The sequence below is a fragment of the Diadema antillarum genome, unplaced genomic scaffold (genome assembly GCF_040938485.1).
Source record: "Diadema antillarum isolate AM-2024a unplaced genomic scaffold, OU_Dant_1.0 seq00000310_RagTag, whole genome shotgun sequence".
Lineage (NCBI taxonomy): Eukaryota > Metazoa > Echinodermata > Echinoidea > Diadematoida > Diadematidae > Diadema > Diadema antillarum.
The window spans coordinates 775710-794655 of NW_027271331.1; the positions used below are offsets into that span (position 1 = coordinate 775710).

Below are 18946 nucleotides of genomic sequence, written 5' to 3' on the forward strand. Positions count from 1 at the left end.
GGAATAATGTATTTAGTAGAATAATCCCATTGAGAAACATGATTCTCAATGCACTATGGTTGTGTATGGATTTCACATAATAGTTACGTTCAGACGGGAGCCCTTAACCTCGAAGTTAGGAAACTTCGAGGTTAGAGCTTGTAGTTAGGGACCGTGAAGACGCACTCGTAGTTAGCAAACCTCGAGGTTTGCTCGAAGTTTCAAGCCACGAGAAATCTTATGGTTAGCGCTCTAACCACGAGCCGCGGGGGGTCCCCACTCGTAGTTAAGCACCGTGTGGACACAAAACACAACAAACTCGAAGTTAAGAGTGACCTCGCCGTAAACTCCGGCCCCCACAATTTCCCTCTGCTTCCGGGTCAACCTCCCAAACGTACACCACAAATACACCACACGTGAAAAACCTATGACGCATGACACAACAACATCATCTTTTCTTCCCATGCGCTTGATCTCTGAAACTGAACACGTCGAACTCGCTATCAAACTGTATTCTATATTCTTCTCCGACGCTAAAAAAAAATGTTTTCGACGAATATCTTCATAAAGGCATAAAGTCATCAGTGCAGTGCTATCTCTGCATACCATGACAGAGAAAAAGAGTACCCGTAAGCGAGTCCGACAGGGTTCGACTATTCAAGAAAAGAATAAATAGACGCCTTGTTAGCAGTGTGGGCTGAAACTTCCGGTTTTGTGGTTTTAACATCGAGTGGGACCCACTCGTAGTTACGGGGGGCAGAAGCTTAACTTTGAGGTTTCGTAACCTCGAGGTTAAGATTCGTCGTGTGGACACACGTCGTAGTTAGGGGGCAAGAGCGAAACCTCGAGGTTTCCTAACCTCGAGGTTAGGGCCTGCCGTCTGAACGTAACTAATGTTACTCCACTGGCTTTGTCCAATCAAAATGTCAAGAATCTCTTGACCTTTATCTGAACCAGTATCTACAATTTTATTTATTCATTTATTTATTTATTCTTCTTTTTTTTTTTGGGGGGGGGGGGTTGTTACTCTACATGAAAGCATACAATTTAGGAGTTAGCATTCCTTACCAGAAAAGGTAACATAATCACTCATAGTATCATAGTTGAATTCAATTTCAACCAATAGGCAACTAAATGAAAGCCACAGTACAGTGATAGTGGATGCTAGATACAGTACGTGCAGTGCCAACTGCGTTGTGCATGCTTTCTCGATGGTGTCCTAAATCTGCACTAGCACTGCAGGCTAATGCAACTGTTCATGAGGCTTTATGTGAATATTATTGTACCTATCCACTGATTGTACATGAATTATTTAATCATGTACAGTGTGTCAGTTGATGGGGGGGGGGGGGGGGAGGGGGTAGAGGAGAGAGAGAGTGAAAGAGTGTCTGTGTGCGCATACAAATGTACATATGTGTAGTTTGATTGATTTTTATGGGCATGGAACAGCAGTGAGAGGTATACAGTGGTCTGTAGCTGCATATGGTCATAATTATTGCAGATATCCATTGATTTATGTGTAGCATGATTTTCATTGTGCCATAGGCCCCTATGAATCTATTGACAGGTTTTGTGTAGGGCACTTTATGTGTATACCATAGACCATATGAATGTATATATTCACTTGCATTAATAGGTGGCGTGTATGATGATGATTTGATCCCTTTAGCAGGAAGGAATGTTGAGCATTTAGAGCAAGCAGCACGCAATGTGTCAAAGGAGGAATTCAAAGTTGGGGTAGTTACAGTACATGGTTGTAATGGTAGGCAGTCTATTCGCAAGAGCAGATACTGTACCCTATACCGTGTTTATACTGTGGGTGAGTTTCAGAGCCTCCTCGAGGTTCGAAAGCCTGCTCAAAAAATGCTATAGTGTGTTTATACTTCTTGGGCTGGTTTATGTGTATGTTTATACTGAAATCAATTTCTCTTTTCTGTTAATCCTTTTTTTATTTATTCAATGTACATTGTATGCTCTGACATGTCAACCGGTAGTATACCGATAGTATAGTATGTATTTATGTATATAATGCCCTTTGAGCACTCTTATAGAGTGGATTTGGTGCAACATAAATTCATGTTATTATCATTATCATTATTGTTATTATTATTGTTGTTGTTGTTGTCATCGTTGTCTTCGTTGTCGTCGTCGTTGTCGTTGTCATTGTCGTCATCATTATTGTTGTATTATAAGTATTGCCAATCTTTCTTTTATCACACCTGCGCTACTTTGTGTGTCCAGGGCGCCGCTGCAGCTGCACGAACTGGTCAACTGCCGGTGGGCGGAGGAAGTGACCCAACAGCTGGACACGCTGCAGCTCTGCACACCGCAGGGCAAGCAGGACGACGTGGACAAAGACAAGTGAGTCACCTGACCACTGACCGCTGACCACCACACAGGCAGACATGTCTTGGCCAAACAGCTGGTGTCATGTTGCCACTGTGTTTACCTGACATGCAGCACACAGTCTGTTTCCATTTGTTCTGACCTCATATACATCACATTGTGTTCATTGAATTTTATGCAAAATCTTTATCCCAAAAAAAAAAAGGAGAAGAAAAATGAAGTAATTCTCAGAAAGTGTATTGGATATTGTGATCAAACTGTACAATGGAGGTGAACCTCACTTTTAAGACAAAATAGATCTAGACTGCAAGATTTTATTGTTGTTATTAGATATTGAAATAGAAGCCTGTAAGTTGTAACATGGATTGGGGACTGTCAGTACATTAATCCCTACTTGCAAATGAAAAACGTATGTTGCTGGCATGGTGATATATTTCTAATTTGTTGTTATGTTTTCTTTTGTAAATCTTATTATGAAATGAATAGCGCAATGGATGTAAGAAGTGATTGTTTTGGCATTACTAATCCTCTGATAGTAATGAGATCTCTTGACATGTCTCCAGAGTACGCTTGCTATATCAAGTGCAGTGTGGAATACACACGCAGCTTTGAAAAGTTCATACCCAGAAAAAAGCTCAGTCCCAATATTGAAATCTTATTTAATTGTTGTTTGTTTATTAAAGCAGAACTTGCATGTACTTACATGCAAAGGCATATCATGGAGTTACAGCTGTGCATTTCATAGACTTGCAAAGGGTCTCCTGGGTGGCTGCTCTGTGCAGAGCATTCTGAGGATCAAAAGACTTGTGGAAAGGCGAAAGAGTGGAAAATTAGATTCAACAAAATAATGAAAAAATGCAATATGAGTCTTGCGATACTTTGAGGTGTTCTCACTGAAAAAGTTGCAATTGGTGTGTCCTGATATTAGAAGGTGAGAGAATAATATGAATTTGCAATTATCTATTTGATGTTAGAGAATATACTACATGTGTATTTGATATTTGTACCATGTCACAGTGGCATGTTATTCTCTGTATAAAATATCAAACTCACCAACGTAAAGTCCACGTTTGTGTTAAACTAGGTTGGCACAGGTATCAAAAGAATTTTTTAGCTGCTATGCCGTGACATGTATTGACCTACAAAGTTACATTCTTCAAATGAACCGACCTGACACGCATTTGAAGTGACTGCATTCATTACTCGTAAATTGTCCGTCGCGGCTGAACGACTCTGCAATTCCTGGCATGTGCAACCTGCATTGTGGCAGGAGTATCCATAAGATTCGTTGACATATTTGGGCTGCTTTGGAGTAAATTGCATGTGTGGGTTTTTGTTCTTGCCTGCTTTTTTGGGCATTTATGCATTTCCGAAAAAAATAATGTCTCGTTTTCCACACAGGTGTGAGATCCACAATGAGAAGCTGAGTGTGTACTGCTGGACTTGCCACAAATGTATATGTCACCAGTGTGCCTTGTGGGGCGGAATGGTAAATCTCTCTTTCTCTCAGTTGACCTTTGAACTTTCCCCATGAGATCAAGAAGAAGTTTATAGCTACCCATTTATGTCACAGAAAAAACAGTCACACATCACTTGAGAAATGACATCAAGTGATATGCATCAGATTCCTACTCTCCGTACGTTACATGTGGATAAAAAAAATATATATATGTATATTTTTGCGTTATCTTACTTCAAATCAGTTTTTTATAATACTATATGTGTGATCTGTGGTGGAAATGATACTAGCCTTCTATACTGCAAAATCTATTTCTTTGTTACTTTCGAGGTATAGCATACAAATGTGCTTCTCAGAGTACGTTCTGTAGTAATTTTGCCTATCCCCACGTATATGATATGATGTGGGAATACTGTCATTCCTGTTGTATATGCTTGCATCAGTGATAAAGTGAAAGCCCGGCTCCTTTAATATTCTACATGGCAACCAATTTTATGTGATTTTGATCCTTAACCACCCACTAAGCACTTTCCAGTGATATTTGCCTATTCCCATATATTTGAATGGGTGTAGGGTTGTAAGTCTTTTTTTACCTTGTACCCCATGAGTGTTTCATTGATATAATGATCTTCCCTGCCCCCTACACAGCATTCAAACCACACCTTCAAGCCTCTGGATGAGATATACGCCCAGCACGCCTCACAGATTCAGGAAGAGCAGCTGGCATTGAGGAGGAGGCTGCGAGAACTCATCAGCCTCAACAAAGACATTGTGAGTTACCATTTCATTTCACTATGACGCTTCCTTGCAAAACAAAGTGAGAAATTCAGCCAGCGCACACCAGTTTGTTTGTGATCGCTGGAAGCATCAGGCACATCAGATTTCTGCTGGGTTAATTGAAGAAATTACCAAGAAAATTCTGCTATTCCTCAAGGAGAGAATCTTCATAATTATGAAGTCCCCCCCCCCCCCCTCCTTCACGACTAGATCCGTGTAGCAGAATGGACTTACTCTAATAATAACTTGATGGTACAATAGTTTATATATAGTTGTAACAACTGTGTCTCAATAGTTGATTGACATTTACTCTGGCAATTTTATTTGTGCTGAGTCAGCACTCTCATTGGTACTTTTAGCTAAGGATTGAAGCCATGAATTTCTCAGAAGTTGTGGTTACAATACTTGTCTCATTTCACGTCAGCGGCAAAGAATGGTGTTGGGCATGCTCATACTGACAATGAATGCTGGAATACATGCCCTGTTTCTGGGTCGACCAAAGGACTGGTCAAAGTCCAAAGATCTCTGTAGCCTTCAGCTGTTAGCCTGTAGTCCGGAGACATGTCTGCATCGGAGCCCTCACCAGTTATACATTGGGTCTTCCTGCATAATTGATTTGCACCCACCAGCAAGGCGTGCACATGTTTGTATTTAATGTGTGTGTTCCGTACTCTCACTCTTGTGCTGTGCATACTCTGATGTAAATTATTATGGTTCACGTCTATACTACGACTAGCCATGTGTCAGATTAATGAATCCTTGCTTCGAGTTGTTGTTGTTGTTTTTTCGCTACTGATTGACAAATTGCCCTTCAGCGACGTAAATAAGCACCTATTAATGGCTGCTACTTAACCACCGAATAATTGGTGCTTATTTAAGTCAATGAAGAGCAATTTCTCAATCGAATGACATCTTGACAGTTGCTTGCACTCCATGAGAGCATGGGCTGTTATTGAATTTATTACGATTATTAACAGAGTTGTGGGGGAGTCTCTTTTTGAGGTATAAAGCCTCTTTTTATTATTCAATTTATTCTAAGTTATCCTAATTATCAACAGAATGTGGATGTGTCTCCTTTTGCTGTAACTTTGAGTAACAAGTAGTCTTCTTCACATCTTTTTCATATTACTGCACCACGCTCAACTTCTCATCTGTCCAGGACCGAAACGTCGACAGCGTACGAAGTGCCAAAGATGACAGGGTGAGGGAGATCAGGAACACAGTGGAGCTGATGATATCCAGACTGGAAACACAACTCAAGAGCAAACTGCTCACCCTAATGGGTATGTTGTCATGGGGGGAAGGAGTTCTTTTCTTCCTCGTGGATAGACCATGCCCTTATCTCACTCACTCATACAATGTGAAATTGCTTTCCCATTGATTATTAGACTTATGATTCAGTCCATGTTCATGGAAAACGTGTGTGGTAGACATTCTGTGTTTCATGTACTGGTACCTTTGATTTCATTCTTATTCCCCAAAGAAATGTGCTGTACTAATTTTGTCATGTGCCAACAAGCGAGATTATGTTCCTTTTTGTTGTAATCCAGGGAATATTGCTTCTATTGAAAGTATGATTATTTTCATTATTCTGATAATCATCTTCATCATCAACATTATCATCATCGCCATCTTCCCATCATGATCCTCGCCATCATCAACCTCTTCACCATCACCATTATAATCGGCATCATCATCATCATCATCATCATCCATCATCATCCATCATCAATATCATCATCATCATCATCATCATTATCATCATCATTATCATCATCATCATCATCATCATAATTATCATCATCATCATCATTTTCATCATCATCATCATCATGCTCTGTATTGTGAGACATTAATACTCCCCACTGGGCGTGGTTCCTGCAGGCCAGAAGAACTCCCTGATGCAGGAGACGGAGCTCCTGGAGTCCCTCCTGCACGAGGTGGAGCATCAAGTCAACTCCTGCTCTAAGAGCGAGCTCATTGCCAAGAGCGCCGACATCCTGCAGACCTTCACCCAGGTCCATCGCAAGCCCATGGCCTCCTTCGTCACTGCACCCGTTCCCGCTGACTTCACCAGGTTAGTTTATCTTTGGGGGGTTACTGCCCTAGGCTTGGTTTGTTTGCAAAATATGGTTGGTTTGTTGTTGTTGTTGTTTTTTGTCTTTTGTCCCTCTTTTTTTTAATGACTAATATATGTTTTGTTCTGTTCTGTTCATTTTTTATGCCAGTAGTGGCGGTTTCTCTGGTTAACTTTTTTCCTACTGTTACTATCCTTAGTTATACATTGTAAATGGCTCATGTAACTCAGTTTTGTTGTTATGGATGTGGATGTGTGTTTGTTTTTTGTGTTTTTTTTTGTGTTTTTTTTTTCAAGGGATGCAGACTACACTGGTTGCACAATAACACAAACATTTATGTTACAGCTTTTTCTTAGGCTCTTTGTAGTATGTATTGTTGGGCATTTATCCACACTCTTTTGGATATTAACTGTCCATCACTGAGAATGGTAAGGTGGCAGAATGAGAGTCATAAGCTTGATGAGCAGACAGAATGCAGTCAATGCTGTAATCACTGACGAGCAGTACATGCCCAACAACAACTGCCCTGTCCAACCCAGTAACAGTAGGTGCGATTCTTATGGATGCAGGTGCCACAAGTAACAATTTGGCCAAAACCAAAATAGAAACAAGCAAATGAAAGCAAACAAAAAAGCAGATACAATCCTCCTGAATTATATTTGGCAATTATATTTAATACTATGCCTTTCTACAGATGAGACGAACATTATTATATATTCTGTGATGCCAGTTACAGAGTGCTCAGATTATTGCTAGTTAGAAAAAAGGAATGATTGAATTGATATGATACACGTCAGACAATATCATCTTGCTCCTAAATTTCTCTTACTTTTCTTCCTCCTTTTTCTATCTCCAGTGAACTTGTGCCTGCCTATGATAGCAGTAGATTTGTACTTACAGGCTTCACGTGAGTATGACTGTCAGCTGGTTGTAAAGTTGGAATTTTGCTTTTGCTTTTCACAGAGACATTATTTCTGCATCATTGTGAATATGGAATATTTCATGATGAAGAAAATTTCATGCATTTTAGTGCAGTATGATGCCAGTGCTGTAATCAGATTTACGAATCGTCTCTTCATCATATCTTTTGTTTGTTGTTTTTACTTTGCCTTTGTGGAACATTACTATCAACATGTTGACAAGCAGAAAAATTTGCCATACCTGGTAGAACACACAGAATGTATCGCCCAGAAAGTTTCACTTTTATACAATGTAGTTCAACATAAGCAAAAGAGAAAACTAACATGTGGCATTATCGGAATGATTGCACACACGTTATCATCGTGTGATTCTTTGTTGTGTACAGAAATATATTGCTGTAGAGTCATATATTCTTATCGATATACTGGTGCCTGAAATAAGACAGTAACATATGCTGAGCAGGAAAAAAAAAATGTTGGCTGTACAATTGGGTTGGTATGCCTTCTTGACTTTGCATCTGACTTTTTTCTCAGGCACATATTCATATTGTTTGTTTGTTTGTTTATTTTGTACAGAGCTCTGCAACACAAAGCAGACCCAGTGTACAGTCCGCCCCTCATGGTGGCTGGTTTGAGTTGGAGGCTCAAAGTTTACCCGGTGAGTTCAGTGGCAGAGCTCAAAGTTTGGTGCAGTTGTGATGGCAGTCTTCCCGTAATAACGTAATGTGATGTATACTGATGCCCAGCATTACTTGATTGTGATAAGGTCATTCAACCCATCAAAGCGTACTCATTATAGCTAAATGTCACTCTGAATGCTCATTTTCCTATGTTTAGGCAGTTTTGTCTTCTTTGTTAGCGCTCTTAAAATCTTTGACATCTTGAAGGAGACTTCATCGTATGTGTGCTCATGTCGAATTGACTTGTATGTAAATTACTGTGATGCATCTCACAATGCAGAATACCAAGTGCATAAAAATGGATGAATTCTCTGAAGTGGTTTGAATCCTGAATCTTGATTAATCATGCTGTCCAAAAAGGCAGGTCATTGTAGGCAAGCCTCCAAGAGCTCACAAGTAAAAAGCATGATGACAATCTAACACATCATCATGGTATGCTTCCTTTTTTCCCCTCAATTTTCAAATAACTAATTATAATTTGTAACTTCTGAGATTATTACACAGATGTAGCTGTGTTACAACATATGTTTGATGCATAATATTTTTTTCTTATTGACCATTGTGCACTCATGCTTTGCTTCTTCTGTTATGTTTTGTCCTACTCACAAGGATGGCAATGGAGTCGTGAGGGGAAACTACCTGTCAGTCTTTCTGGAGTTATCTTCCGGTCTGCCAGAGACATCCAAGTGAGTGTCATTTGGGGTATATCCATTATAGAATAATATATTCTCTTATTGTTGTTGTTGTTTTATATTCCGCTAGGTATTTCTGGCGAAGTGAAGTACATTGTAAGTATGACATTAACTGTGTTTAGGAGGATTGTATATTGAAATGAGGTTCACCATTTCTTAAGTATCTCAGCTCTTCACCAAATTTTGTCTTCGTTGTTTCGCTCAGGTACGAGTACAGAGTAGAGATGATCCACCAGGCCTCACACGACAACAGCCGCAACATCGTGAGGGAGTTCGCCTCGGACTTTGAGGTCGGGGAGTGCTGGGGTTACAACCGCTTCTTCCGCCTGGACCTCCTGGCCGGGGAGGGCTACCTCAAGGAGGACACTCTCATCTTACAATTTCAGGTAAGAGATTGTGGGTCTAACTTTTTGGTGTGAATGGACCACATTAAGTATGTAAGTGCACATGTCGTTCATGCTTTGATGCAAAGTATTTGGCTCAACAGTTGACAGGGTTTTATTTTTGGACATGTGAATTAGCCACACAGTTCATACAAATGCTTGTACGTTCATTCAATGGTGCACAATACTTTTGCTGAGGACAACAGGATTTCATGAATGTGAACATATTGCACATATGTACGGATACTTGATTCTTTTATACATATAAGTGTGCGTAGGATTTGTAATTTGCCAAGGTTTACAGTGTTCGACGTAGTGGCGGGACTTTGTTGCCCAGTTTGCACAAGTGTGCACTGAATTTTATAAGGATTCAATGTAATTTGGTTCACTGACTAAGTTTATATGGTTACAGATATGATCACTCAGTGCCCTGTATACTGCATGCTTTTTTTATTTGAGAAAGAAAAAAAAAGAATATTTCATGCTCATCCGTCATCCCACTATATCAAACCTGCAGCTTCTCTCAATAATAGGACTGCCAATCACTTCAGTGATTAGAAAGTCATCCTACCTGTTACTCAAAAAAAAAAAAAATCACATCTTGTTTGGAGTTGTTGGAGGGTGCTTGTGGAGACTGTGTGAATGTACATGCCTTCTTTTTTGTGAAGGAAAAATCTTTAACCCGTTGATCGTGAATGCACAGGTGCGACCACCAACCTTCTACCAGAAATGTCGAGACCAGCAGTGGTACATCAACCAGCTGGAGAGCTCCCAGAGGCAGTCAGTTCAGCAGATCAACGAACTCAAAGAGGTACGTAGGTCAAAGGTCAATCTCAGAGAGGGGGAGGGGGGACCATTACTGTAGAAGTGGATATTTTCGCGCAACTAATCTCTCGCGCTCGGCGGGGTAAGAAGAGTTTCCCTTGTTTTTAATTCCACGGAATCAAGACATCAACTACTGGAACATATGGCAAGCAGAGATATTCGTGTGCATTTATTTTTGCGCTAGTTTCTGTTTGCGCGAAATGCGCGAAAATTTCAAACACCGCGAAAATTTCCACTTTTACAGAAGAAAGTCATCCATATTTGAAAGATTCCAATTCAAGAGTGAACAAACAGTTGATGGTCACAATTATGGTGGTTCAAGATCAGCCCTTCAGCAATTACCACTGACTGCGAAATCTTGTTCCAGGGCACAAATTAGACCATTCACTATTTATTTTACGCAGCACCTCAGAATAGCCAAGGTGCGAGCCAGAGCTTGAATATAATGACAAACCAGTCGTGGGACAAGGCAAATAGTGTAAGATTATAAATTTGACAAAGAGCCTATGGGAGCTACATGTGTATACATGGCTGGTGACATCATTGTGCACTGTCTAAACTTTTTTTACAGTTAAATGATAATAATAATCACAATTCATGTTGTCACAATCAGTGTTTTATGGTGATAGAATGGCCAAAGAATACTGCATAGGTTTAGTAAATAATGGTGTTCAAGAAACACCATGGAAGGATATCTTACTTCAATCCTTTTTTTTTTTTCTTGGTTCATGATGACTCGAAACAGCATTCTCTGTTTCATTCTTCACTTTGCCTTTACATTTTAACACTGCTAGGAGAAAAAAAGAATATAAAGGGGATAGGTATAAAGAGAAGGAGACTTTCGGGAAATTGTGGCTACCAGTTTTTGCTCGTTAAATGCAGATTATGAAATGATTTGAATGACCATGTGCTGTATGCCACCTTCTGTCTCCATACAGAGACTCACAATTGAACTGTCCAGAACACAGAGCAGTGCGGAGAGGTCATCACCAGGTGAGAATGATGATCGGGAGGAAAATTATTACGATATATATGACTCTATGTTGCATTAGGAATACATGTCTCGTGTTGGTGAAGTTTGTTATTGCCGTCGTCATCAAAAGATACACCTAAGCTGTGCTAGAGCTTGGTTTGTTTTTGTTTGGCGCAGCAAACATTCTATTTTCAGTCTGTTGTTTCAATCCACAAGAATTCAGTAGTGCTGCATATTTTCCTTTCCATAAGAAATTTTTGTCGTATTTTGCTGTCTTTTCTTTTTCATTGTTCCTTGGAAAAAATAAAAAAAGATTGCAGCATTAAATTTGCTAGACTATTCCATGGAGTAAGCAACAATATGTTCAGTGATTATGTTTAATAGCAGAGTTAGATGTGCCGTACTGGTATTGATGTTTTTTATGGTGATGTGACTGCAAGGTTCAAAGATGTGCCTTACTGGTATCAGTGTTTTATATTAATATAGTGGTGTTCGTAAATGCAAGGTTTAAGCATAACGCATTTGTCTTTTAAACGCCATTCTCTTAATTTCTGTGTGTGACTTTCTGTCCAGACACTGACCGTGAGGTGAGCCGGACCAAGCAGTGTCCAGAGTCCAAGGACCAGGACAATGGGGAGGAGTCCAGCAGAGAGCAACATGACACTCAGGTATGCTGCAGACGTCTGTTTCTCGCACAAATGTAAACCAGTGGTTCATAGTCTACAGAATCTGCACATTCACAGAGGATTGATGACAATGCTAATGGCACTCCATATTGTTTCAAGAATATTTCATTGAATTCACATTCAACCCAATGCATTTACATCTACATATCACTGAGTACATCTTATGCTATTTGGTCTTCTCCTGCCAATAATACATAATTAATACATAATTACTTTAATTCAAGCTCCATAGTGTAGGAGAAGCAAGAATTTCCTGCATGCTGCAAATGATTTTTTTTTTTTTTTTTTTAAGCGCACTGCTTTGTTGGCCTTAGTGACCATCTCTGATTCCAACTCAGTGGCAAATTTGAATGAATTTTACTCTCTGCTGTTTGCCAACAATAATGTTAAATTTACGCTATGATGATTTATATAAACTTTCGTTAAATACTAGTATGGTAGAATGGTAGATTCCAATTTGATAGCATTGAACAAGCCCAATTTATAATTTTTTCCACACACTGTAATTAGGAGAGTGATAATTCCAGTGGGACTGTATCATCCCCACCCTTCTCGGATGATGATGATGAGGAGGAGGAGGAAGAGGACGAGGAAGACGATGATGACGATGCGGTTACCACGGTAGCGAGGGGCGGAGACAGAGAGAGCCAAGACATGCTGGAGGAGGGGCCCATTCCAGAGGAGAATGATATTGACGAGGAGACCATGTGAGTGTTTTGGATCCTTTCACATTTCATCTGGCCTAGAATTGGCTTAGTTTGCTGGAGGCATCCTTTGATATGATGTAATTTGTGTATGTGTGTCTGTGGTGCTAAGCCAGTTTCTTCTTACTTTTAAATACTTGGCTGACTCTTCTATTTCGAGGTCTTTTCTTTCTTACTTTTTTCTCTCTCTTTCTCTCTCTCTCCATTTCCCCTGTCTCTTTATTTGCCTGAACTCTACCTGATTTATAGATCTTCATGGAAAGTCATGGTTTATTTTGTCTATGCTGTCCCACTGGTAGTCTCTATTTATCTGCCTTCCCAAGTTCTTATACTGTAAAAGTGGATATTTTCGCGCGACTAATTTTTCACGATCGGCGGGGTAAGAAGAGTTTCACATGTTTTTAATTCCGTGGAATCAAGACATCAACTACTGGAACATATGGCGAGCCAAAATATTCGCGTGCTTTTATTTTTGCGCTAGTTTCGGGTTGCACGAAATGCGCAGAAATTTCAACACCGCGAAAATTTCCACTTTTACAGTAGCTGAATCACATCTAACCAATGTGCTCCACATTTGTCAGTATGAAGAAGCCTCTGAATCTTGTACATGTATACATGCAATATTGTTTTAGTTTCAGTGCCGTATGTGATTGAGGAACCTCTCCTTCACTTGCTTACATCATGAGACATTCAAAATCCTACCCCCTTGGACTAGTTTTTAAGCTTGTACATGTATATCTCTAATGATAGACAAATGGTCATGTTAGAATATTCCTCACATCCTTGAAAGCAGAAATGTGTCAGTGTGTACGAAGAAAAATATTCTTGCTCTATCTGAATTGTGTAAGTGTGTGCATCTAAGTACATTTTGTTTGATGCTAGCCATCTCTTGATTGGGTGTCTCTGTAGGTCTGGTGAAAATGATGTGGAACATTCTCACATCTGGGATTTGGAGGAAGGAGAGATAACCATTGACGGCTCCCTCGACTCCTCCCTGAACATTGTCTCCTCGGACAACGCATCCAGCGCCACGATGGTGTCCGGCCATGCCGCCTCCTCTTCACAGAGCCAACCTCAACATAGCTCTGGTAAGGAGGCTCACGGCCTCTCCTCCACGCTGCTATCATCCTCCTCACACCCACTGTCATCAGCATCATCACCATCACTCTCATCTTCCAAAACGACTAACTCGAACTCCCCGTCATGCACGTCGCAGTCGCCGTTGGCGAACTGTGCCTCCAATGGCAGGGCGAGTGCCTCGGGAGGAGAGGGAGGCGGAGCGGCGGCGGGTAATTCGCATCATCACCATAACCAGCACCACCATCATCGCCATCACCACCACCACCACCATCACCAGCATCGCCAGCAGCAAGCCCATTGCCATGACGATGGGGCCTCGATGATGCGGGGACTCCGGGAGGAGGACATCATGCTGATGCAGCTCCTCGAGATGACGCGGGCAGGGGAGAGCGTCCTGGGGTTCCTGCCAAAACCGCCGTACCGCTCACGAGGTGAAGAGAGTGTGTAGAGCTGTAGTGATGCTGATGCCATCCTATATCCTATATCCTACAAGATATCATCCAATATCATGTGGTACTTGTGTGGCTCACCTCTACAATGTCCTGTTGTGAAAATAATGTTGTATAAAGTCAAACATATCGTTTAGTGAAATAAATACACTTGTATAACTCCACAGTCATTATCTATGAATCAAGCATTTGGGACTTTGATTTGATTCTCATATTTAACTTGGCCAAATAATTAACAGAGTCTATATCTTGATGGGTTGTACAGTCAGAGTTGCCAACTGGTGCATAATTTGTGATAGCTAGTCTGTGTTTTTTTTTTTCTCTAAATTTTGTTATACATGTAGCATGCTTATTAAGTGCAATTTCCACAAACATGATTACTCCTGTCCATATTCCATATGAAAATACATGTAAATATACTATGTGTATATTGACATATATTTTTCATTTTCAATTTGTATGATAATGTTTTTTGATCTGCAGAGTTTGGCAGCCCTGTTCTTTTGTTTAATGTCTTTACCAGTCCTGTGATGTCTCATGTTAATCCCATCAAGCTCTCATTTTTCGAAACTTCAATCTCTGTATTAATTCTCTCCGTTGTGTCTGTCTGTGTCTTAAAAGTGATGTGCAGTGTGGTAGTCGTAAACCCTCTTAAAGTTCATTGCCCCATTGCCTTATTCAGACTTTGGCATTCGCTGAATCACCCATACTGTGTACGTCTACAAATTACACAATTCTCATTCCTCTGCCTCAGAATAGCACCAGAGTCATTATTGTGGTTCAGTGTAGATTCATGATTTATTTCATCGCTGTTTTCATGCTCTTGTGGTGGTTTCTCGTGTCATAAAAATTCCCAAAGAGTTATATGATACTAGCATGGACAGTGGAATACTCGAATTTTTGATAGTAAGTGACCGTGAAGCATCAAGTATCGCTCGCCAAAATCAATTGTACATTCATAATTGATTATAAAACTTTGTGCCACATGATGCTATATTCTGGTAATGGAGTTAAAGGTTTTTATTTTGTGTGTGTGTGTGGGGGGGGGGGAGGGGCAGGTCAATTTATTAAGTCACATTTCAAATGTGAATAATTTCTCATGAAGAGACTTCCGCCAAATGAATTTTTATATGATGATGCCGATGAACAGCATTAATATAGCACCATTTGTCTGTAAAGAACATTCAAAGGCACTTGGTTCATATGATATGTCCCATGTTATTCACAAAGTTGCTGGAAAAGATAGCTCTTTTGATCTGATTTGAAGGTATGAAGGTTGTTACAATTACATCGTGCTGTCAGTTTGGCCTTGTTCAAACATATAAATAGTACACCGCATTGCATTGTTGGTAGATTACCCTGTATTTCTCTCCCATTGCAGGATATCCAAGAAAGGACAAGGACAAGCGGGACCGCGAGAAGCGAGGGCGCCCTCTATCAGCCGACTCCATCCTGCGGCGCATCCAGACCCGCATGCTGGACATGGGGCTGACCTCGCTAGACACCTCCTCGTTTGTGGGCGAGCAGGGGGAAGGGGCGGAGGAGGGGACCGGGGCCGTAGGTGGCTGCAAGTCGGATACTGCCCTAGGTAGGTTTTTCAGCACACTGTTACATGTAGCAGGCCTTCCCCTCAGTCCCACGCATTTGGTATCACGTAAGCCATTGAGCAGTTCCTCTCAAATAAACGTGACATTGCAGCAGATTTTCCCTACACCAGAGGAAAGTATATGCCAGCATTAAAAAAAAAAAAGTGATGAAGTGGCAGTACTTATTCAAGAAAGGAGTTACCCATACCCCTCCCAGAAAGAGTGTCAGTTCATGGTGAAATGCAAATCACCAGAGCCCAGTCTGACACACCATACCTTAGGCTCAGTTTACATTATGTTTCTGGCATCTGCGGCACTCTGGATTGACCAAAACATGATGCGCTGTGGGATTTTGGCAATTTTGTCCTCCATATTCAAGTTTTGGCCTTCTTTCTTCACATCTCTTGACTTTCTCTCTTTGTATTACAGATGCAATAATTTGTCATCCACCCCATTTTACTTTGGCATAACATGATTGTCATCTGCACCTTGACTGCCATGGAAAATTTTCAGTGGCTTGAAACGTGACTGCCGTGACCACCGAGAACATAATGTACACATAGCATAAGCATAACCCTGTCATGCAATCTTGAATAACATGAACTTTGACCTCTTCTCCAATGCTATTTTTTCTTTTCCTACCAGGTATCCAGTACTTCTGGAAGCCAAAGACCAAACCTGTGCCAAGCATCTCCCTACAACTCTCTACAGAAGGGGTGGTGAGCAATGGGGCGGAGAAGAAAGGCGACCGTGCCGAGAGAAGTGTTGATAATGGTGAGCACTTTGAAAGTATCTTGCTCATCCCTCCCCCAAAAGAGATTCAAAATGAGGTTTTATTTCTGAGTGAAGAGTTTATTATAAATTTTCTATTCAATATCGAAGGGGGATTTGGCTGACATGCTTGTCTGCTGTGCAAGAACAATCCGAATTTAAAGACAAACAATGGGAAGTTGCTTATTGAATATTTGTAAAGTTGCAGAATGACAAAAAAGCACGGTGTAGAATCAAAACAGGTAAGCAAGGAATGACAAAAACAAATATGCATGTGTACATGTACATACTCACTTGCAATTATCAAATTGTTCACAGTGTATGGCTACATGTGAGATACTCACTATTCTTGCATTCTCTTAAATAATGTAAACTTTCTGTTAGTGAAACTAGGTTCATTTGAAAGTCACTGATGATACTGCAACTTCATTGTGCGTGATGTTTCTGACCAAAAGCAGCAAATCCAGCTAAAAAAGTGCTTTACCTTTTTGGAAATAGCATGTACATTGAAGTACAGCGATTTAAGAATTGTATCTGAAATGTGTGTCCCATCCTGACAGAAGCAACTACTCCTGGAGAGGCGACCAGCGACGACCCCGGCTCAGCCGCAACCTTTGGCCTGGAGGAGGGGCCTCTGGTTGACCCCTCTACCAGGACCAGTGACCTCCAGTCTGCCCTGGATGACCTCAGTACTGCTAGACTCATGGCCAGGATTAGGTATGAATATCTTTTATTATTGTGATTTTTAAATTTTCTTAATTAACACTTAAGTTTTGGTTGCATTACATGGAAGATTTCTTGTGGAGACGATTCATTCAGATATGAGTTTAGTGGTTTCATTTTGCTGTGTTGAAATTGAGATGTCATCATGTGCAAAAGATAAACCAAGTGTTTCCAAAGTCATTGCTGTTGTTTTTTATTTAAAGATAAAAAAATTTAGTCGAGAAGATGAACCGTGGAATGATGCAGAATGCATTAAATAAAATCAGGCATGATATTCTGTAGATTTTAATCTGATTTCAGATTTTTTGTTTCTCAAGTCTGTAACACATTTTGCTATTTTCATGTATCAAAATCACCTGAAAATTTTGATTTCCGATTTTTTTTCAAAAAACCTCAATATCATCCGTGTAAAATGTTTCAAATGAATTGAAAAAGTACAAATACACTGTTCTATTTCAGTTGTTTTCACCACTTCCTGTAATTTTCCCCCTCCCACCCTGCTGGGCTGAAACCATCTTTCATTATTACAGCCCAATTCCCTTTAACCTCTTTCAAAACAAATTCACCTCATTGAATGTAAATGATGCTTTTTTTTTCTTCTTCTTCTTTCCTTCTTTTTTTTCTTCTGTCATTCCACTTATTGAAATGTTAGTCACTATTTAATCCATTAGTGGCTGCCCTCTGTCTTTTCATCCCTTGCAGTGCTTTAAACAGTCAGCTGGAAACCAGAAGCGAACGGAATTCAAGTACTTCAACTCAGCCAGAAAGTGAGTTTTAATATAACTACAAGTGCAGTTGACACAGTGCCAGCCTGCCAATCACATAACTTGTCATTTTGATTGTTAACAAATTGTAACAACATTGTCTTGATCAACGCAGAGGAGACGTGATATGTGCTCTTACCAAGCTATGTCATTGAGGAAACTGGCTTGTAAATCAAGGACACAAAATAAAGAGTTTCAATGCAAAGCAATCTAACTTCATTATTGTTAAGTTGAAATAGTTGCTATTCAAGCTGCTAGGAAACAGATAAAATGATAAGAAAATTCAGGGTATTTTCAGTCATATCTTCAAGAATATTCCGTGTTATTTCACAAGTGAGGTATCACTGGAAAGATTTTATTTTGCCCTATCTGATGATGATCTTACTTTAATATGTTTGAAAATGGCGCTTAGCCCATTTTGTGGTAAAACTCTGCAAATATACATAATTATTAATGCACTACAGACCTCTTTCCATCACTGTTTCCAAATTCACCATCTCTTGAATCAGGTACTATCTTATATCCCTCAAAACTACCTACTCACCTAATGACTGGCTGTTTTTAGTGGCATAATTTGCTGTACTCGCTTCTCATGCAGTATAGTTTCTCCATTATTCGTGCATATTTTCTGTTTTATATTGTCTGTTTGTTTTAGATCCCTGCGAGTCCAGCAGTGGGATAGCGGCAGTCAGCAGCGGTGCAGAGCCCTGCCAGAGGGACGAAGCCCCAACCATCACGTTCACCCGCAAGAAGGCCAGTCCTAGTGGTAGGAGCAACGGCCAGAGCAGTGAACAGACAGGTTGGTAGAGACTGTCAGCTTTTGGGTTACAACAAGGATAACGTTTGACCTCAAATGATGATTCTGATATCAAGAGTTAGGAGAATGTAGTGATAATGGTTGCTGAGCCAACGATATGGTGATGGTGGTGGTAATGATGGTGATGATGGTGATGATGGCGATGACGATGATGATGATGATGACGATGATGATGACGATGACGATAATGATGGTGATGGTGATGATGGTGATGATGATGATGATGATGATGATGATGATGATAATGATAATGA

General features: G+C 40.3%; 1 protein-coding gene across 1 annotated transcript in view; it reads left to right on the forward strand.

Annotated features, from left to right (window-relative positions):
- LOC139730398 (E3 ubiquitin-protein ligase TRIM37-like) overlaps window positions 1-18946 on the forward strand; it is a 42563-nt gene that overhangs the window by 22955 nt on the left and 662 nt on the right. The window contains exons 4-22 of the mRNA XM_071641260.1: window positions 2221-2340; window positions 3727-3814; window positions 4433-4555; window positions 5721-5844; window positions 6446-6638; window positions 7496-7546; window positions 8136-8217; window positions 8849-8925; window positions 9137-9317; window positions 10018-10125; window positions 11078-11132; window positions 11686-11780; window positions 12309-12505; window positions 13412-14013; window positions 15413-15619; window positions 16263-16391; window positions 16949-17105; window positions 17814-17878; window positions 18531-18674. Coding sequence (XP_071497361.1) covers window positions 2221-2340; window positions 3727-3814; window positions 4433-4555; window positions 5721-5844; window positions 6446-6638; window positions 7496-7546; window positions 8136-8217; window positions 8849-8925; window positions 9137-9317; window positions 10018-10125; window positions 11078-11132; window positions 11686-11780; window positions 12309-12505; window positions 13412-14013; window positions 15413-15619; window positions 16263-16391; window positions 16949-17105; window positions 17814-17878; window positions 18531-18674 — 2798 coding nt within the window. The remainder of the gene's footprint in view (window positions 1-2220; window positions 2341-3726; window positions 3815-4432; window positions 4556-5720; window positions 5845-6445; window positions 6639-7495; window positions 7547-8135; window positions 8218-8848; window positions 8926-9136; window positions 9318-10017; window positions 10126-11077; window positions 11133-11685; window positions 11781-12308; window positions 12506-13411; window positions 14014-15412; window positions 15620-16262; window positions 16392-16948; window positions 17106-17813; window positions 17879-18530; window positions 18675-18946) is intronic.